The sequence below is a fragment of the Catharus ustulatus genome, chromosome 6 (genome assembly GCF_009819885.2).
Source record: "Catharus ustulatus isolate bCatUst1 chromosome 6, bCatUst1.pri.v2, whole genome shotgun sequence".
Classification (NCBI taxonomy): domain Eukaryota; kingdom Metazoa; phylum Chordata; class Aves; order Passeriformes; family Turdidae; genus Catharus; species Catharus ustulatus.
Window position 1 is genome coordinate 40,414,777 of NC_046226.1, and position 20,375 is coordinate 40,435,151.

Here is a 20,375-nt window from a genome sequence, read left to right on the forward strand (position 1 = left end):
CACATCACAGATTTGTTTTTAAAGGGAAAAAATGTTTTATTTTTTCCAGACTGAAAGTAAGCGATACAGTCCAGTCTACTCCTGTCCTCTGCCAAGGCCACAACCATGACTGGGCAGGGATCAGGCATAGTACTGCAGATTGGCTTTTTTCTTTGCTTGAACCTCCAAGATTCCTTCCATGTAGTCCTCGTGGGTGAGCTCTGTAGCTCCACGGCGGAGGGCAATCATCCCCTGCCCAATGAGACAGAATTTAGTTCCAAATAATAACTCCATGCTAGCTTTCACACTTCCCTCCCATCAGTGCCATTCCTACGGAGGAATACTTACCGCTTCAACACACACAGCCTTGCACTGGGCTCCATTGAAATCATCTGTGCAGCGAGCCAGTTCCTCATAGTTCACGTCAGGGCTGATATGAGCAAATGGAAAAAAAAGTCTGAGAGCATGTACCAAATACAAAAAACAATGTAGGGAGTTTCCTCAGCCCTACAGTGAGTTCTCAACCACTTCACAGCCCTGAGGTACCACTGTGAGTGACAAAAAGAGTCCCAGAAGGCCATACCTGACATTCATTTTGCGTGAATGAATCTGCATAATTCTGGCTCTGGCCTCTTCATTAGGCATTGGGAACTCAATTTTCCGATCTAATCGTCCGGATCGGAGCAAAGCTGGGTCCAAGATATCAACCCGGTTGGTTGCAGCAATCACCTATGTAGAAGTAGGATCATCAGTGTGAGGCACCTACAAGACAGGCCTCTTCTCCCCAAAGATTCACCAAGCTTCTTCCCTGGACATTGTTTTCCATCCCCTGCTAGTGCACCCTGGACCTCAGCAGCATGCCCTGCTAGCTCCCAACCTTGACTTGTGTGTTGGGCTGGAAACCATCAAGTTGATTAAGCAGCTCCAGCATGGTCCTCTGCACCTCCCGGTCACCGGCCTTCTCACTGTCAAACCTGAGGGGAAACAAGGGTAAAACTCTCAGTATGAACCTGACCACCCTGTCCCTATGTTTTTTATCACATCAAAACACAGAATGATTGGAATTCATGCTCCTTGGCTGAGGTGTTCCAAATTTTTCCTTGAAACTACAGTCCTACCATGATGAGGACTGCAACTAGAATAACTGTCAGTAGCACCTAAGACTTATTTAGTCCTTACAGTTGAACGGGGCTTATGTTATCCAGGCTCAAGCAGAGGATGAGGGTGAACATCTCCAGGTGCCTGCTGCAGTGATCAGAAAACAGTTTTATACAGCAGGAGGCTACCAGCCAGATCCCAAGTCTGACAAACTTTGCTCCTGAGCCCAAGGATTGTGGCAACTGCTTATCCATCTGTGACTTTCACATTCTAAGTAAGCCATGCTTTAAAAGGCTCTGCTTACATTCACAGGCAAAGGAGGCTGCTAGGCAGCTCCCAAGAACTTTACAATATGGACTACAGCTCACCTTTTAGTGCCAATGGCATCCAGTTCATCAATGAAAATGATGGAAGGAGCTTTTTCCTTCGCGAGAGCAAAAGCATCACGTACCAGCTTCGCTCCATCACCGATGAACATCTGCACAAGCTGTGGACCTGCCAGCTTCAGGAATGTGGCCTGGGAAGTGAAAGAGAATCAATCCTAGGCCTCATTTCACAACAGGGTCACTTCTGAGTACTATAAGAAGCCCTTAATCAAAACAAGCAAGCAAGCAAATCGACAGGAAAATCCCAGCCTTTGTAACACCAATTTGTATGACCTTCTTCCCCTGGAGGTGTTCTTACTCTTTGTCAGGTACTGTTCTACAGCAGCACACACTTTCACTGGTTCCTTTTACCTTGGTCTGGGCAGCACATGCTCGAGCTAAAAGTGTCTTCCCTGTTCCTGGAGGCCCATACATAAGGACTCCTTTGGGTGGCTGTATGCCCAAATTTTCAAATTTCTCCTTATGATTCATCGGCAGGACAATGGCCTCCACGAGCTGCAACAAAAGAAAAATATTAATACATAAGCCCATTCTTCTCCATAGATCCAGGCTGTCTGCTTTTATGTTGAAGTTCAAATACTGTTGTCCACAGTCACACCAGAAAGTATACATAAAGTATCACCTCTTGGATTTGTTTATCCAGCCCCCCGATGTCACTGTACTGCTCTGTGGGCCTCTCATCCACCTCCATGGCTTTCACCCGTGAATCATACTCAGTAGGCAGAGTCTCCAGGATCAAGTAAGAGTCTTTGTTCACCCCCTGTAAACACAAGTCCTTTGCTTTTAATAGGTCCCTCAGATTGCACTTAATAAGCATTCAATCAAAGCTGATTTACTAGACCTCAAGGATGCAGAAATAACCAGCTTTGACACTGGCATTCATCATACACCCCAGCTTGGCAGAGTGGACAATGCCACAGTCAACCCTCCACATTTTAAACAAGTATCCAGCTTACTTAAAATAAAAAGGGTTTAAAAAACTTACTAAGTAGTCTCTAAACTTTCAGCACCTAATTGTATATATAAAGGACATACACCCCAAACTGCTTTTCTTTACTACAAATCTAACTGAACCTATAATACCTTTCTATTAAAATTTTAGTAGAGAAATGATCTTGGGGAAATCTTGACAGATTTGTCTTCTTTCTTAAAGACAAGACATGTCCAATTTTCTGGCCATCATCATATCTAACTATTACAATAGAATCACTCACCACCAGATCTCCAGGCTTCAACTTCTCAGCATCAACCAACCCAATAACAGGCAGGAAATATGTCTGTAAGAAAGAAATCCAAGTAAGCAAAGCCAGATGTACCAGGAGAAGATTATTTGCATCACTCCTCACACCTGGTTGGGCACATGGGTCTTACCTGACGTGTAGAGGTCTTAATCACAGCACACTTGCCCTTTCTCTGGGAATCCAGGTCAATGTTTGCTCCATCCTCCTCCTGGTCATTTGGGTCAACATCCAGCAGCTGAAAATCAGGATGAAAGAGTTCATGGCAGTGTAACCAGGCTAGCAAGATGGCCCCAGGATTAATGCTTCTAACATACATGCATTGGAAGAAATAAAACCTTCCATCATCCATCAGCAGTAGAATTCTGAAAGCATTAAAGCCTTCCTGTAAAAATTGATTTCTTCCGTTCTTATGAAGCAGCATGCAATAGTGCATAGAAAGATGTTACAAAATTCAGAACAAAGTAGTAGCTAATGGCACTGATTCCTTCTCCCATACAGCAGCTCACATTAAGGCTTAAGCTCATTAAGTTTTAAAACAGTAGTACAAACCAACGCAGTTTTTAATAGCAAACTATCAGCATTCTTTTTCCTATCATCAAAATTACTAAATTGCACAAAGAATGTGATGGAGTAACAGAGCCATGGCCTTTCATTTGCTGCTTCACAAGTTTCAGAGAGCATGTGTCTGATTTCAGATGCTCAGGTTTACACTCAGAAGGGCTGTGTCACTCTCTGATGGTTGTTACAGAACCAAAGCCTAAGGAATGATCCAGAGAACAAGTGGGCAAGAGACATGCATTTCTAGGTCACAAATAAAACCAACAGAAAAATCTGAAAGTCCTGGCTCTGGCAGCATTGGTAGTCTGGAATACTTCAGGTCTTGAATCCCTGATGAGTTCCCTGCCTTTCTCCCTGCCACTATAAATTGCACGTAATTCTCATGTCACTACATAAGAGTCCACCACCCTCACCTCAATAACATTGGAGACAAGGTATGGCAGGGTTTTGTTCACTTTGATCTTCTCACTGTTCTCTTTGATCTTGTCTTTCATGGCCTGGAGCTCATGGGTCACTCTCAGTACCTCACTCTTCATGATCTGCAATCAGCACACAGAAGAAAGAAAAAGGAATAGTATCAGAAGACTGAGGCAAGATAAAATAGTTTATTAATAGTTTACTTTAAAAGTAAACAGTGCGGAATAAAGGGAAATGTAATATAAAAAAATATCAAAGCCAGCAAATTAGCCAAAATTTGTTAGGAATCAAGGTTACACAGTCCATTCTGGTCTCTAACTAATCAATAACTCCAAATAATTTCTTCCCAGTGTCACTTGGTAGCCTCAACCTAATCAGTGCAACAGCTTAGAGGGTTGCAATGTCACCTACATAACAATATGGCCCAGCTATGGTAACTGGTTTGGTTTATCTTTTAATATATCCAGGTACAGAAATAACTACATATACACACCTATTTTAGTTATGTTTTGCAAGATGGTTGGAACTAGAGGATCTTTAAGGTCCTTTGCAACCCAAACCATTCTATGATTCAGCCTGGAGAAAAGACAGCTCCAGGAAAGACCATCTGTATTTAAAGGTGTCTTGTAAGAAAGATGAGGACAGACTTTTTAGTAAGACCTGTTGCAACAGAACAAGGGGTAAGGATTTTAAACTTCAAGGGGGTGAATTTACACTAGATCTAAGAATTTTTTTACAGTAAGGATAGTAAAACACTGCAACAGGTTGCCCAGAAACATGGTGGATGCCCCATCCCTGGAAACATTCAAGATCAGGTTGGACAGGGCTCTGAGCAACCTGGTCTAGTTAAAGACATCCCTGGTCAGAGCAGGAGTTGGCCTTTAAAGGTCCCTTCCAACCCAAACTATTCTATGATCCTAGTAACTGTAAGGAAAAAAAATCATTCAGAAAAAAAGTTCACTACTGCCCATCCAAGAGTGAGTACATTTCCAGCCAACACTAAGGCACCCAACACATGTGTCTGGCTGACACCACAGGCCTTCTCCCTTTCCTGGTTAGTCACAGTTTGCAAATACACACTTTATGATCTCCACTGAAGTGACTGAGCACCAAGATCTCAGAACTGGTCACACCTGAACTGGTGCATGTGATTGTGTTCAATGGGGAAATCCACTCTTCACTAAGAAACTATCTTTATAGAAGTCTTTATGCCTAAACATAATACTCTGCTGTAACATGTTCACACAACAGAACTGTTACAGGAATCAATACAGAACCTGTTATAAAAAAATGCAAACTACTATAAATTTAATAAAACACCCTAGAAAACATTGAAGGAAAACAACGTGAAGAGAAAGTTATCACAAATATTTTGCAATTATAATGTTCTTACTATAAAATGAAGAAGGCTACTTCTACTCCTTACTGTATTCTGTGATTTAAAAATAAGACACGTTTACCTTTACTGTCTTTAAAGAACAATAAAGTATATCAAAAAGTCAGAATTACTTGTGGGGCCTGAAGCAGTACAGGATGAAGTTACTCTGTAGAATTTATTAAATATTTTATCTCAATACTACTAACACTGGGCAGCAGACACTCTAAACTTATAAGTGCTCTTTTAGGCAAAATGTGTCTATCTTGAGACAGGTCTATCTACTTAACATCTTCATGAATGAACAAGCAAGAGGATGGAATGTTTTCTCATCATGTTTGCAGATAACACCAAATTAGGAGGTATAGTCTCTACATTCGAGGGCACTTCTGCCACACAGAACCCTTACAAAATACAAGGACACCTGCAAAGCCCTGCACCAGGGAGGGAAGTGCACCTTGCAGTGACACATGCTGGTGACAGTCTGGCTGAGGAATGGACCTGGGGGTCTCCGTAAGAGAATAAACTGAACAGGAGCCTGCAGTGTGCCCTGCCAGCAAGGGTGGCAAACTGCATCCTGGGCTGTACTATCAGGCAGTAGATGGAGAGAAGTGTTCAGTCCCCTTTATTCAATACTTTTAGATCCTATCTAGGGCACTCAGTCCAGTTTTGGTGTCCCTCCATAAGCAAAGACATTGCTAAACTGGACTGAGTTTAGGGCCACCAAGATGGCTGGGGGCTGGAGCATGGGCCCTGTGAGAAACAGCTGACAGAGGTGGGTTTGTTCCGCTGGAGAACAGAACTGCTGGGGAAGGAGGTAACAAAGAGACTGAACCAGACACTTCACAAGAGTACACAGCGGGCAGATGAAATAACAAAGAGTGAAACAGCTGCGGCTCAGACTGTATGCAAAGTAAATCTTTATCCTCAAGAGGTCTATCAAGCAGTAGTATGAAAACACTGCAAAGCAGTGCAATATCTGTCTTTAAAGGCTTTCAAGATCCAACCTGATAAAATCCTAAGTAGCCTGGGTTATGGCTGCCCCTGCTTTGAGAAGGAGTTTGGCCTGGAGGTCTGCTCAAGTCCCTTCCAACCGGAATTACCCAATGATCCTACCTGACTTCGGCCACAGAACAGACTTCTCCCGCCCCAGCACCTACGACGCAGCGATGGCCTCAGTAACTTTAGCCGAAGCGTTCATGGCTGCGTCCAACAGCCGCCCCCTCAGCTTCCTCGGGTCCATGCTCTTCCCGTGATTCTTCCCTACCTTCGCGGTTCAGTATTCCTCAATCTGCCCATCTCGATTCAATCAACCGTGTTTCATTTTTTGCTGTCCCCGTGGCTGTGCTATCCCGCCCGCCCCGAACAGAGCTCCGGGGAGGGCGGCCCGGCTCCGCTCCCCGGCCCGGCGCGACGCCGCCGCTACCTTGATCTCGCTGTCGAGGAGGCGGGTGCGCTGCACGATCTCCTCCGTGGACATCTTCAGCACCTCCTCGCCGACGCCGTCCTGCGGGGGCACAACGGCAGCGTCACCCTGGGCCCGGCCCGCGGCTCGCCCCGGCCCCGCCGCCCCCGGCCCCGGCCCCGGCCCCTCACCTCCGACTCATCCCACACCGACGCCATCTTTCCACCGGCCCGCGGGGGCGCGCTCGGCGCGGCGGGTTCGGAGCGGCAGATTCCGCACTGCGGATTCCCGGCGGCGCGGGGCGGGGACAGCGCTCCGGGCGGGACGTGCGGCCCGGGGCCTCCGCGCACCCTGCCCTGCCCCGACAGCTGCCGCCGCCGCCCCGATCGCGGCCTCCGCCGCCCGGGCCGTGCCGAATCTGCCGGCGGGACGGGGAGCGGCCGGCGGGTCACGTGCCTGCCCCAAACCTGCTGAGTGATGGCGGCGGCGCCATCGCGGGGCGGAGCGAGGAGGAACGGGGCGGGGAGGAACGGGACGGGGCGGGGCCCGGCGGGGCGGGGCCCGGCGGGGAGGGACAGGACGGGGCGGGACGGGGCGGGACGGGACGGGACGGGGCGCGGGCGGCGGCCGGAGCTCGGCGCTGGAGGCAGACGGGGCGGTGTCCCGGAGAAACGCTTTATTACAGTCGGTGCCCGTACACAGCAGCGAGGGGGAGGGAGCGGGGCCGGGCCGGCAGCCCGGGGGCGCCCCCGCCAGGCACAGCCCGAGGGGGCTGCGAGCGGCTCCGTCCGTCCCGGCCGAGCCCGCGGGCGCTCAGACGTAGCCGGGCTTCACCGAGAGGCGGCGGCAGTTGGGGCAGCCGCGGGTCCCGTTGGTCTGGAGGCACCTGCAACGGGAGGAGGGCGCGTCGGGTCCGGGGGCTCCCCAGGGCGGCCCCGCGGCCATTGCACACCGCAGGGCTCTCGTCCCCTGGGCCCTCCCGCCACCGACACAGACTGGAGCTCTGTCCCATCCCTTCCAGGGGGCATTCGGCACATTTCTCTACAAAAGTTTGTTCCTGTACTGCTGGAGACAAGAGCTTGTCGGGTATCTCTCACTGCCCAGTTTGGTCCTAATTCTGGTGTCAGTGTGAGACTTTGTTATTAAATTCTTAGTTTTCAGATTAATGTGTTTTGTAACTCTCATGTTTCTGCTACAATAAAATGATGGTACAGCTAACTTCTTTCATGGCAGTAGTATGATAATTGGCTGAACAACTTCTTCACCTCTTGTGTGCCACTAGCCAAGGGAGGAAGTGAGGGAACTCAGGAAAAATCCAAACTGCCCTTGGGAGCAAAGAACTGATACCCCAGGAGGAATCAAATAATCTGTGAACTGGGGTGACCACCTACAAAAGTGAGGACATCAGTAAATAATCATTTAGAGGACAAGTGATGGATGTGATGGCTAAATCTCACTTTCCAAGGCTGTGAGCCTCTTAGCACTGCAATGGGATCCTGCAAGGCAGGATCAGGACAAAGGTAAGGTAATCAAGACAATGACCTGGGGAACAGCATGCATAGGACTACCGTGGGCATAAGCTGCTCTTTCCTACGACTAATGACATACAATAATATTTAGTACTTCCAGCTAATTACTTCAAGTGGAAGAAGTGGGAGCAAGGTAGTGCCTGGAGCTGGTTGTTCTTCTCCCCAATGGACTCTCCACACATGCCACAGTAGAGCTCCATCTCCTCCACACATTCATGGAACTTCACTACGTGGTCACGCAGTTCTTGCTGCTGCTCCTTGGTGCGATAGATCCTTTCACACAGGCAGTGCAGCTTCAGCAGGCCGAGCTGCACGTGAAGGACAGAAACACAAGACAAGAGAACAACAGGGTGAACACAGACCAAAAACAGGAATGACAACGCCACAGCCCATCAACTAGCTGGAAAAACATCAGCAGGTCTCAGTACTTCCTGCCATTAAGCCTTGTTTGTGTCACAAAAGGTAACACCAGGTTTGAGACACTCGGCAGCTTTTCCACTCGTGGTTTCCCTGAGCTACCTGTGACATGCAGTGTGTTTCACTTTCTTTTACCTCCAACCATCACACAGCTCAGCAGCTGCTCAGGGCTAAAATGTTTATTAGGAAGAGACCTCTAGTCCTCTAGCTCTCTGCCTGTTTCACTCTCCATTTTCGCTGCTTCCCACTCCCCTTTGCCTATCCCATTGTGATTCCTCACTGACTTTTCAGACTTGCACACTGATGATTGTCTGTACAACTGCCCACAAGCAAACACTTCATGACAAAGCAAATCCCAAGCACTCATTGGTTAATAGGAGTGCTAATGAGCAACAAGTCTGGATGCTTCGATGTTTGACATATTGCCTGACACAAGACTATGAAGAGTGCTGAAAAGAAGCTGTAGGGTCTTACCTTGTTCCCTAGTCCCTCTGCCAGCTCCTGTGCCTTTTCAATGCTTTCCAGAGCCTGTGAATTGAGAGCACTGGTTGTTAGTTCTCAGTCAAACACATAAAAGACAGGCTTGTAAGAATGTCCTATGAGAATTATTTTAAAAAAGAGGTAAGGCAGTACAGAGTAAATTTGGACAAACAAGCATCCCTGCAACTCTGGAGAATCAAGAAAGCTTTTTTGGGAGGGCAGATTTCTCCCTAAAGTTAATCGATGATAAAAGGCTGGTTTCTAAAAGACCACAAGTAATGCAAGAGCTACATTTCTGTTGCAGACACTCAGTTTCAATGTTGGCAGAGGCTGGTCCCCAAGCAGAGAGAATACGGACTTACTTAAATTCAGTCCCACATGCTCATTTGGGGCTGGGATGGAGCACAAGCAAAGCAAACCTTGTCCCCATCTTACCTTGCAGGCTCAATAATTGTTGGCCAACTCCAATTCCACTTGTACCAGAGGTGAGGAAAGGGATCACCAGCACCAATACACCACACTCCCATTTTTTCCCTGCTGTTCATATATCCATCTACCTTGCCTTACTTACACATGGTGTGATGTAGGAGTGTTCTGCTATCCATTTTTCAAATCTGAAGGAAATATTTAGCATAGCAGCTGTCATACCAAATGAGTCCCTACTTTCCCCTAGATGTCACAGTGTTCCTTTCTCTTCTGATAATTAGCCTCTCTTTTCCAGAACTGTAGAGACCTCCTTCCTGTTGGTCCAAGGGGGAGGAAGAGGTCTCCCTTGTGACGCACATTATAAAATTTCTACCCTGTAATTTGGTGTTACTGCTATTGTAGGAAGAGAGGACCAGATGAGATGCAAAAAGGCACTGTGAAAGCAGAGAAGACGGCATTAGTCTTTTGGTGGCAGCAACAGCCTAGGGTAAGGAAATGGTAGGAGAGGGAAGCAGGAACTGAAGACTAGGAGGGAAAACATAACCAAGAACTGTGCTTAGGAAGACTTAGTATGTACTGGAAACTCCTAAAATTAATGACTGTGACTAAGAATCAAAGTGAAAGGTGTGGGGTAGGGGAAAAGATGTTGACAAGTCTAGGAGACAGTTTGTCTTGGACAGGAATATGAGACTGCACAAGAACGAGGGCAAGCAAGCTGTGAGCAGCCTGGAGGATCTGGAATAGCACTGATTACATTACATGCAAATGAAATGGACTAACTGGTCAAAGAGACTGGGAAGATGGAGGAAGCTTGGACTAAAACAGGGAATCTGCAAGTGGGATGAGTAGCATGAGAAATAGAAACTGGGCCTGGCAAGTTGAAGAACAGGCTTGGGTGAATATTCAGGGATGTGACATCTAAGGAGAGCACATTTGGTCAACAGACAGAAGGTCCCTGATCCAGCATGGCAGGCTTCCCTCTAATGCCTGGGACAGAATACAAGATTCCTCCACTTTCTTCTTCTGTGGGATTTGGTGAGATTAGAATTCTGTGCAAAGTCTTCATCATATGATGTGCTTGTGAGAGCTGCTTGATATCAGAGGCTGACAGTGACTCAAGATAGAATCAGGGAATGTAAGGGTTTGATGAATGCTCTGGATATTCTCTCCTGCAGAGGCCTACCTGCTGTGTCCTGTCCCTTTCTTTTGACACTGAGAAACCTTTCAAGTCCATAGTTTCTTCTTCCTTTGCTAACAAACATTGTGTTTACTTACTGAGATTGCATGGTGTGTCTCACCCAACTGAATCCCTGATGGAGGCACTTGGATGCTGACAGCAGCCTGAACTTGTCTATTCTGACATGTAGTGGACTGATATCTGGGATGCTTCATTTGAGCTAAAGTTCTTGGTGTCTCAATATGAGTCATAAGAGTGAATTTTCATCATATTTAGACCCAACCAGCATCCTGATGTGGCACTGTGCAGTACTCCAGGCTGTTCACAGCTAGTTCAGGGCTAACCTTTGAGCATTTAATTCTGTGGCCAAGTAATATTCCTGCCATGCAATGTGGTGCATCTATGCAGGCTGGACTTTAACACACAAACACACTAGGCATTTTCAAAATAAAGAACTTCACCTTCTTGTTCTATATTGACTGGTTGTCTATCCCCCAATAAATTCCTGTTCTCATTCCTCTGTTTCACATCAGAGTTTATAGACTGTCAAAGTTTCTCCAGGAATTTTACACCACATTTGCCTGCAAAGCACATGGTGGAGCTGTAGAGCTGCCTAAACATCATTAGCACATCAGTGAGCTTAGTCATACAACTAAAAAGTAAGCAGGGGAATCTATTTCAGAGCATAAGGCTTCCTTCCTCCAGTGCTGGTTTCTCAGCATAGAGCTTTAAAGTCATCAGGATTGACTAATGAGGCAATTCTGTAATTTAGCAGTCTGAGTCAGAATGGATGTTCCTACCACTACTAACAAATTTCTGGCTGAGAGAGACCTTTCAGGGAAATACAACTCTACAAGCAACAGACCCTGTTGGTACCAAGGAGGTACAGGTCTCTTCTGAACTGTACCCTCCCCAAAGTGCAGTACAAGACTGTGCTCTTATCTTGACCTACAAACTTCTGTAGAAACAAGTTTGTAACTGACCTTGTCCAGCTCCTTTTGAATCATCCAGCACTTAGTCACTCCTAGCAGCACCTGGACCAGGCCCAGGCGGTTTCCAATCTCTGTCATGATGCTCATGGAAGAGTCATACCGAGGGAAGGCTGTCTGCAGAAGCAGGGAGGAAAACACATGCTTTGCTATGAACTGCTTTTCATGCCCTGTTGCTATTCCCTCTGTCCTTCCTGGCAGGAAAGAGCTGTACCTGCACGTCTCTGCGACTGCGATGGATATCTGCAAAGCAGAGCAGACACAGTGCTTGCAGCGGCCGGTCACCATGCTGCAGGGCAATCTTCATGGACTCCTGAAAGAAATTGCCTCTTGTCAATAGAAGAGCTTGTTCCTGGTTCAAAACAGCAAGGCTGGGACTTTGCACTCTGGCCACTGAAAGATCAGCTCCAAAGAAGTGGCACCATCTCTTAAGGCAAGGAAAATCTTTTCTACGTGTTCCTAACCAAGGGCCATTCACAGACTCAGGTTTTGAAGCCCTCTGGGCTACAGAAGCCACAGCTCTAAGATTGGAAGGCAGCAGGATGATCTAAAGTCGAGTATGAATGGCAGGGTGTCTCTCTTGCTCCAGCCCTGTGGCAGGAGCCCCTGGCAGAGCCCCCCCAGCCCGTACCTCACAGCAATCCATGGCATCTGCCAGGCGCCCCAGCTTCCGATAGGCCACGGCCATGTGGTACTGGCTCATGGCACGGTACTTCAGGCTCCAGCCCTTCCCGTAATCATTCACCAGTTCAGCAGCTTTACATGGGAAAAACAAGGCTTTCTCGTAGTCCTGTGAGGCAGACAAGCACATAGACAGCAGCCACAGCAAAAACAAAGGAAAAAGCCCAACTATTTTTTATTTACTAACACTGCAACAGCTACCAGATTTCTGTACATCTTTAAACTCGTGCTGCTCCTCTTCCACATGCAGTATTTTGGTGGATATCAAATTGTGAAAGGTGGAATTGCTATATACCGAACTCATATTATTCCCTGGGTTCAGGACGCTGGGGCAATGACCCAGCACATGAATTTTATGTAGTATGCCATTAACTTTATTCTGCAGGAACTATTTACCCTCCTCTAGAAGCAAGGGCTGAAAGCTTTCTCTGCTCTTACATCATCTCTACTTGTAACATCTACATGGAGCCTTTGTTTTCTCCATACAGTGAGTTGGAATCTCAAAGAAGCTCATTATCCATCATTGCAGGAAAGATGAACTAAGACTCATCAAATTCACAATAAGTAATAATTCATTTTAATTTGTAAACATTATACATTTATTTTTAGATATTAAATTTTAATTTAAAATTAAACATTAGCACAATTATATATAACACATTTTAATTATTTTTTGCATTAAGCATATTGGAAGTAAATCTTATTTTACAGTAATTAACTGCATAAGTGAAAAAGTCCTCCACAATGCACAAAGGAAACCACAACTTCTGAAGTGTCCTTTCTCCCTTCTAATTTCCCACCTGTAAAGTATGTATCACCATGTTATTTTCTTTCTTTTTGGTCACCACACTTCACGTGATGTGTCTTCTATGCGTGAAGAAATTGGGACTTTGTAAGAAAAACCTATTTTTTGCTGTTTGTACCAGAAGTTAGAACTGGCAAATCACCCCTGTGCTCAGTCCCTGCCTGGTTTCACCTACAGCTGCTTGCTGGCAGCTATTTGCCTACAATAGTGGTAGAAATAGAGAATCCATGAGTTTTGGCTACCAGCCCCGTGTCTCTGATGTGATCTTCTTTGAAGCTAAGTCTGATCTTTTCAACACACATATTCACAGCTGCTTCTGCTGTGCTGTATAAACATGACACTAATCCTCCCATCCTTACTGTGGAGGACAGTACTCCATTTGGATTTTACAAAGGGATTTCAGCTTACAGTGCTCTCTCAGTACTTCACTTCCTATAGGAAAGACAAAGGCTGAAATCTAGGTGATTTCCAATGCTTCCCTGAACCTGTGGGACAATCATTCTTTTGTCCCTTAGGTTACTGTACCTTTATCTGGGTGTAGAAGTTCCCGAGGCTGCAGCAGACTCGACATTCCAGCATCTTGTCATCATTGTTGTGTGCGTAGCGTAAAGCTTTCTCAAAGCACTCCAAAGCCTTCTGGAAAATGCTGAGGCCCAAGAAGGCATTGCCCATGCTGAGGCTCACCTGGCCATTCAGCTGCATGCTCACAGTGGTACCCTGCATGTTCAGGCACGTCTTACAGTAAGAGATTGTTTTCTGGAATTCACAGAGTTTCTCATTGCTGCGAGCCAGGTTTAGGTAGCTCTCTGTAAGGAAATCTGGGTCTTCCAGCTCCCGTGCTGTGTCAATCTGCACCACTGCAAACTTTAAGTAGATAAAATAGTATTTACAAAAGTGTGTAGTTTATTTCAATACAGCTCAAGCACCCACAGAGTAGTGCCCTGCACTGGAGAAGAAGCTCATCTCTGAGCAGGGCAGACAAGGCATCAGCACATGAAGTATGCACCAAGCAGTTATCTGGTGGTTTAAAAGGCCTATGAAGACTCTGAAGAAACCTCTCCCTCTCTTCACACAGTCTCTGGGCAGGGAAGATGAACTAGGCTGGCAATAAGGGGAAAACAGTTGTTAAGTGGCCCTAAAGAGAAGTTGGAAACATCTTACACAATGCAGTTCTGTTTTCTTTCACTCAGCGTAATGTATCCCACTTTCTCTGGAATTCCTAAGCTATTAGGAGTACTCTATTAAAGAGTAAAGTACTCTATAAATAGAGGAAAGTAAGCTACCTTCTTTAATGAATTTTTTACTAATAAATTGCAGTCTTGATCTTGACAGTTTTAGTTCTATAACCTCCAGGATTTGTTTTATACTGTTCTCTGAAATGAAGTCCCTTTCAGGCTGCAAAATCTTCTAAGCAGTAACTCTTATGTTTTGTTACGAAGCAAGCACACTGCTGGCTTGAATTAGTATCAGTAGCAAAAGTAAATAGTCAGCATTTTCATTAGACATTATCAGTTAGGATTATGGATAGCAAATTCAATGGGAATCACTTCCTTTTTGTATAGTGGCTACACGTAATAATTTAGGCTACTAGAACATTTTACATTCTTTAGAAACAACAAAAAAAACCAAACAAAAAACCCCAAACAAACAAAAAAACAACCCTCCCTCCCCCCAAACACACAAAAACCAAACCAAACAAAAAACAAAAAACCCCCCAAACATCAACAAAACTGTGTATGTTGGGTTTGTAATTATCTTCTCAGCTTCCATTGCAGTTTAGGAAAGCTGCTGTGTGGATTCAGTGATGCTCACCAGCTCATACTTCCCCACATTCCCTTAACTTTGCACGAGTTCTCCAGTATTTCCTGATTACCTCTTTTCTTGGTGCAAAGTAATTTTTCCTCCCCAAAAGAGGTTGAGCATCACAACCCTTCTTAAATCACTTTTTATTTCATGCCTTTAATTTTGACCCTTTTTCTTCTGACATATCCTCTCTCAATGGCTTATTGCTAAAGTTCTCCTTTCTCTATCCTTTGAACAGTTGCTGTGTAAAATCTTTAGTTTGACTGAAGCCCTTCCTAATACTGTGAAAAACTAAAATTCACCTACTCTGATCCCAATTTCTGTTCTCTTCTCAGGTAAGGAATTAAACTCACTCCTTTGCTTTCTTTTTTTTTTCCCCATGAAGTCTTCAGTATTTCCTTCACGTAGCTACATCTTACCCTTTTTTCTTCTTTCTTCCACAATCAGTCTGTTGTTTTTTCCAGCACTTAATTTCACACCACTTAACAGAATTGTTTGTCTTCAGATGTTTTCCAAGTGTATTAACACTTCTCCTTTCTTCTTAATCCTAAATATTTGGTTTCAATATAGGGCTCTGACATGTGCATGGGTTTACCAGCAAGATGTGCCCCTCTCCCCACTCCAGCTCCAAAAAGAGCTACCAAAAACTTCTCAATGAGATGTAGACACCCCTTTCACGTTTTTTTCTAAATGCTGAATGATAGCCTGTCTAAGAGGCAACCCAAAACGTTGGGACGAGAATATCAAAACCCTTCAGTAAGACCCTATTTCAGGCTGGGATAGTTTCTTAAGACTATTACAACACTCTCTTGCCTTGTCTTACAGATTCTTGAGTTGCCCTCCCAAATGCTGCCTGCTGCCCTCTGTACACATCCTTGTACTTCTCAGATCCACACACTAGCTTCTTTTTGTTCATTTAATTAAACTGTTTATCCTCATGTGCTTGAAATGTAACTTCAGCTGCTTTTTATCACTCTTCCATCAAGCCCCCATATCCTTCCTTCATTCTTCTATACTGTCCTGACAACTGGAAGCTGCTCTCTGACCTCAACTGTGAGACATCTCAATTACCTCACCAAAACAGCATCTTCTTTTCCCTCTTAATCAGCCCCTAGCAAATAAATAATTGTAATTTAAAAAACCCAATATAAGATTGATACTTATCCTACAGAATTCGCTTGGAGTTCTTTTATGCTGACATACACACTGTAAACAGCTTGTAATGGACAAAGGTCCTGTTCTCATACCTTCTTCTGAAGCCTGATAACATGGTGTGCCTGTATGTGGCAAATAATCAAGAGAGGTTCCTGTGAATAACTAGAGAACTTAAATAAGCCAGGAATCATGAGGAACCAGACCCAGTGAAAAATCATATTCTGTGGATCTTGTGGGCTGGAGCCATTGGTGAGCACAGTGATTAGAGCAGCCCAGAACATGCGCTCAGTAGCTGGTATTTTCTGTTACACACAAAACACCCCCCCTTCAGGTTCTGATCCAGCCACGTTCCATCCTGGCTGCGACACAATGGCATGCATTCATCTCCAGTTCACCTTACCTTCAGCATGTCTTTGTACCTGCCCATCTCTGCATGAGCAGTGATGAGGCAACCCAAAACCCGAAACCTGCCAGCAGGATCCGCAGACTTCTCCAAAACCCTCATCCAGACTCGCAGGGCCTTTTCGGTCTGATTAGACTGGTAAAGATGGAGTCCTTTCTCTATCTGTTGCTTTGTCTGGTCCTGACCCATCTCCCATGGATTAAAAAGCCTCATACACTAACCTCTAAGGATAGCAAAAAGGACGTGCTTACAAGAGAACACAACGTAAAATGCCCCACTAGAAGAGGGCGGGTTGTGTGCTCAGAGGGCCCAGAGCCATAAAAGCCCAGCCATGTCAGGGGGCTGAAGCTGTGGTAGGCAATGGCAAGAAGTGGTTGCTCAGCACTGAAGGCAGAATCCCAAATCCACTAGGCAAACATCTTGCTTGCTAGAGCTCCATCAGTGCATTCGTCTGTCCAATCCCGTAAACAAAGAGGAAAAGCACGACACGGAGAGAAAAATCTCAAGCCACAGGAGTGAAACTCAATCTGAACAGCCAGTGCTGGTCTCCTCCTCATTGGCTGCAGCTGCTCCTGCCAGTCCAGCTCACGTGGCTCCCAGGAATTCTAGTCAGGCTGCCCAGCTCCCAAGGTCACGGTGCCAACTGCCCACCCCCGCCCGCCAGTATGCAGCTTATAAATACCCCAGCGAGAGACAATTGGCTGCAGTCACAGCCTCGGGATGCCTCGGCTGTCTCCTTCCTCTCTGGCCATCCCCTTAGACAAACACTGCTGGTGGTGGGCTAGCTTGGGTGGAAGCAGACTGAGGTGGAATAGCAGCTTTAGGAAAAATACATGCCTTAAAAGTCAGGTGTGAACAAGGCAACTTCAGTGTGTACACACGCGCATTGTTACACTTGAAGTAATGTACTTGATACTTTGCTAGGCACAAAATTCAGCCTCCCTTTTGAGGACCTCATTCATCATGGACTGTTTTTATGGACATAGGTCAGCTCTGTCACAGATTTGCTGTGACACCTCTGACTTCCTAATTTTGAGGGACAATGAGCTAACCATACTGAAAACCTTTGTTCTTGACTGAATGTTGCTCCCTGCCATCAGATGAATGTGGCAGTCATTCAAAAGTTTCCAACAGAAGTTGTCAACAGCACAGTTTAAGTTCTGCATCCGGAACTTGATGATCTTTTATGAATAACAACAGATACCTGCACTTTTTGGTTGCAGGACAGAAGGGTTAGCCCCCTTAAAAGATAGCTTTATGTCTCCCACACTGTTGAAAAAAATCAGACTGGTTCCTCTAGGAGTCACATTTAATACTTTCACCAGGGTGCTGCAGCCTTGGTGGTCTAGAAATTTATTCAGTCCTTCTTAGGAAGATACACCAAACCTGGGGGGAGGGGGGCAGGTGGAGAATGCTACAGGGATATCTAATGTTTTTCAGATGCAGAAGTTCCAAGAACCAGTTTTTGATCCTTTTATTGGGCAAAGAGAAGTAATTTGAAGTTTTAACAGACCTGCCTGCAAAAGCAGTCATATCTCCCAGCTGCCTGCCTGCTTTTTGGTGAATTTGGTGGCAGTTCTTTCCCAAAGGTAAATACCTACAGAATCACCTCAAAGGGTACCAATCAGACTATCCTGGTCTGTTAACAAAAATCTAAGGGAGCCTTCCTGAGGTAATATCCTTAAGAAAAGCAGGACACAAAATAAGGAACGATAGTCTACCCAGAGGCTTTGTATCATAGCAGTCATGATATCTTAAGAGATTACATCTGTCCTTTATCCAAAATTCCCTCAGAAATATAGTTCAAAAAGAAAAATGTTTTAAATGGTAGAAGGCTTTTGCTACAATAAGACTGATTCTCTTTTGGGAGCTCATATACACTATGATATTTGCATTATTCAACTTAGCTTTGTTTTTCAGAGATGTATTGCACTAGATGGTATTTCAGCATAGACTATATGTAGTCTTACACTCAGAAACTAAAAATCTACAGAAGCTGAAGAAAACTAATGGTGAGGCACTGTTGGTTAATGTGTGAAAATCACTTCAGCAGCACTGCTAAAATTATTAGCTAGGTACTTTATAGATTTTAGGACTTGCATAAAAGTCTGATTCGGAATTTAAAAAAAATCTCTCCTCCTTGTGGCAATATTTAAAAGTCCTGTAGGTGGTAGGATGGAAACAAGATGCAGAAGATCAGTCCTCATGAAAAGCATTGATGATGGTGAGGCCATTCACATTTCTAGACTTGGAAAAGAGGCCAGGAAAGCAGCCACTGGAGCCTGCTACATAACAGAATCAAGCCCCGACTCAGGAATGGGGAAAACAAAAATTGTATCACTCTGATAGATCAGACTACTTTGTAAAATTAACCTTCCACAAGTGAGCTGCCTGTGACTCCAACTCATCCTGGGATTCTTTTGGACCACATCAGCAAAGCACTGCTCCCTTCCCCACACAGCATAGCCAAAATGAAAAGAGGGTGCCTTGCAGCCTGACAAAACCCATCTAACAGGAGATGATCTTCCCCGCATTTTGTTAACCTCACTTCACCTCCTTGTTTTTGAGCACTAAAAATCAGTGCTTAGTTTTTTAGGAATCAATTTACAACTCACCTGTTGAGACAGAAACACCCTAGTAAAATAAGGACTAAATACATCAAGTTCAAACTGGTCATTTTCAAAAAACCAGGAACCTCTGATATGGAACATGCCACTCTGAGCCCAGCTGCAGCTGCCTAAAAGATCAACACTCACTGCCTGTGCTACTTAAAGCAATGGCATCCGTCTGTGGCTCAAGACAGCTGTAATTCATACAAGATTCAGGTACAGTTTCTACAGTTTAAAATCCACAGTTTCTCCTCAGAAAGTGCAAATAAATGAGCCTGAATGGTTCTTGGCAACATCAAATTAGGGAATCTTACCTGTCATACATGCAGTGTGGCCCATCAAGCACTCACTTCTCGAGAGTGACCACACTAACCTGCTTCTCCTCCTCCCCACTGCTCTTCATAATGTCCCCGGTGACTCCTGGCCATATGAAGAGAGCAGAATGTGGTGGGTAAAGTCAGGAAGACTGGAGTCAAAACAAATAGTGAAAGGTGGAAGTGGATGTGAGAGGAAAAAGGATTCTCCTGAAACATTCAGCATCAGGATTTCATCTATAACTTTGTGTATTTCCCACAAGTGCTGATAAATATAACAACTCGTAAAAATGCTCATTATTTTCAGAGATTAATACACTGTCTCTTAGGTGTAGTTTGATTGTGTACTGGTTTGTGGTGGCATTTTAAATTGAAGAAAAAGCCTTCAAAAAAGAAAAAAGTCACTGACCCAAGAGGGATCCAGTGTCAGTTCTGCAAGATGTAGTTTACAAAGCTTTGATTGTGTAAGACAAGGTGAGTGAACTTCCTGCACAAGCTGGAATCTTCCATTCTGCCTAAACAAACCCTTTTTCTGATTCAATTGTTTCTCTCCTCAAGTTGTATCTAAACAGAAATCCCTCCAGCCTCTCTTCTCAACAGCTGCAAATTAACTGCAGGGATCCCAGCACAGTCTGTAACAGGTGGCTCTGTGCCTCGTGCCGCAATTGGTGTGCTCAGGACAAGGAATGCAGCACTGAATCCTGATGCTTTGCAAGTGCTCTCAGATTTACAATCATGTAGGAAGTGATGGGGTGGAACAGAGTATGCCACATAACATAGGAAAAGGACACGGAGGAGAAACATAGCTGTCCCACAAATGCTTGCAAGTCTCCAAGATGCAGAACAGCAGAAGAGAGAAATAATATCAAGGAATTTTAGAAGCTTTCAGAAATGCAGCAAAATCATGGCCACTGTGGTACTTTCCTCCTGAGAGAGGCAATATTTGTGTCAAACTTGTGGCAGGTTTCTAAATGAATTATGCTTTGGCTATGCCAAATACTTTTTATTAATTTGAAATGAGATACCATAAAAGGTATTTTAGTTCTAAGAGCAAAGCAAGTAGCCTTTGCTTATCACTAGTAAGAAATCCAAATCCATTTGCAGTCCCCTGTCTAGTATTTCCAGGAC

At 45.0% G+C, this 20,375-nt stretch overlaps 3 protein-coding genes across 3 annotated transcripts in view; all 3 read right to left on the reverse strand.

Moving 5' to 3' along the window:
- Positions 1-11: 11 nt before the first annotated feature.
- PSMC3 (proteasome 26S subunit, ATPase 3) lies at positions 12-6,865 on the reverse strand. Its single transcript, XM_033063558.2, has 12 exons — positions 6,651-6,865; positions 6,481-6,561; positions 3,676-3,801; positions 2,835-2,939; positions 2,678-2,740; positions 2,086-2,223; positions 1,815-1,958; positions 1,446-1,594; positions 857-953; positions 563-708; positions 328-409; positions 12-231 (listed from the first exon to the last, which is right to left on the reverse strand). Exons 1-12 carry the CDS (start codon positions 6,675-6,677, stop codon positions 121-123), a joined length of 1,269 nt encoding a protein of 422 aa, XP_032919449.1. The 5' UTR covers positions 6,678-6,865; the 3' UTR covers positions 12-120.
- Positions 6,866-7,248: 383 nt separating this feature from the next.
- RAPSN (receptor associated protein of the synapse) lies at positions 7,249-16,878 on the reverse strand. Its single transcript, XM_033063559.1, has 8 exons — positions 16,322-16,878; positions 13,489-13,827; positions 12,109-12,267; positions 11,692-11,790; positions 11,472-11,594; positions 8,880-8,933; positions 8,097-8,296; positions 7,249-7,345 (listed from the first exon to the last, which is right to left on the reverse strand). The coding sequence occupies exons 1-8, from the start codon at positions 16,535-16,537 to the stop codon at positions 7,273-7,275; spliced, it is 1,263 nt and encodes a 420-aa protein (XP_032919450.1). The 5' UTR covers positions 16,538-16,878; the 3' UTR covers positions 7,249-7,272.
- Positions 13,743-20,375, reverse strand: part of CELF1 (CUGBP Elav-like family member 1) — a 68,526-nt gene continuing 61,893 nt past the window's right edge. Inside the window, exons 16-17 of the transcript XR_004418317.1 lie at positions 19,248-19,353; positions 13,743-13,827 (exon numbers count right to left, since the gene is read on the reverse strand). The gene's annotated coding sequence lies outside the window, so the exon portion shown is untranslated. The remainder of the gene's footprint in view (positions 13,828-19,247; positions 19,354-20,375) is intronic.

What these genes read in the sequence shown, in the direction of transcription:
- PSMC3 (XM_033063558.2), bottom strand. Translation starts at nt 6,677, where the DNA reads ATGGCGTCGGTGTGGGATGAGTCGGAG. An exon ending in CATGTGCTGCCCAGACCAAG is followed by an intron (nt 1,595 to 1,814) that starts GTAAAAGGAACC and finishes TTCACTTCCCAG; the next exon opens with GCCACATTCCTGAAGCTGGC. An exon ending in AGGCTGTGTGTGTTGAAGCG is followed by an intron (nt 232 to 327) that starts GTAAGTATTCCT and finishes CTCATTGGGCAG; the next exon opens with GGGATGATTGCCCTCCGCCG.
- RAPSN (XM_033063559.1), bottom strand. Translation starts at nt 16,537, where the DNA reads ATGAGGCTTTTTAATCCATGGGAGATGGGTCAGGACCAGACAAAGCAA. An exon ending in GCAGTCGCAGAGACGTGCAG is followed by an intron (nt 11,595 to 11,691) that starts GTACAGCTCTTT and finishes CTGCTTCTGCAG; the next exon opens with ACAGCCTTCCCTCGGTATGA. An exon ending in CAGAGGGACTAGGGAACAAG is followed by an intron (nt 8,297 to 8,879) that starts GTAAGACCCTAC and finishes CTTCACGTGCAG; the next exon opens with CTCGGCCTGCTGAAGCTGCA.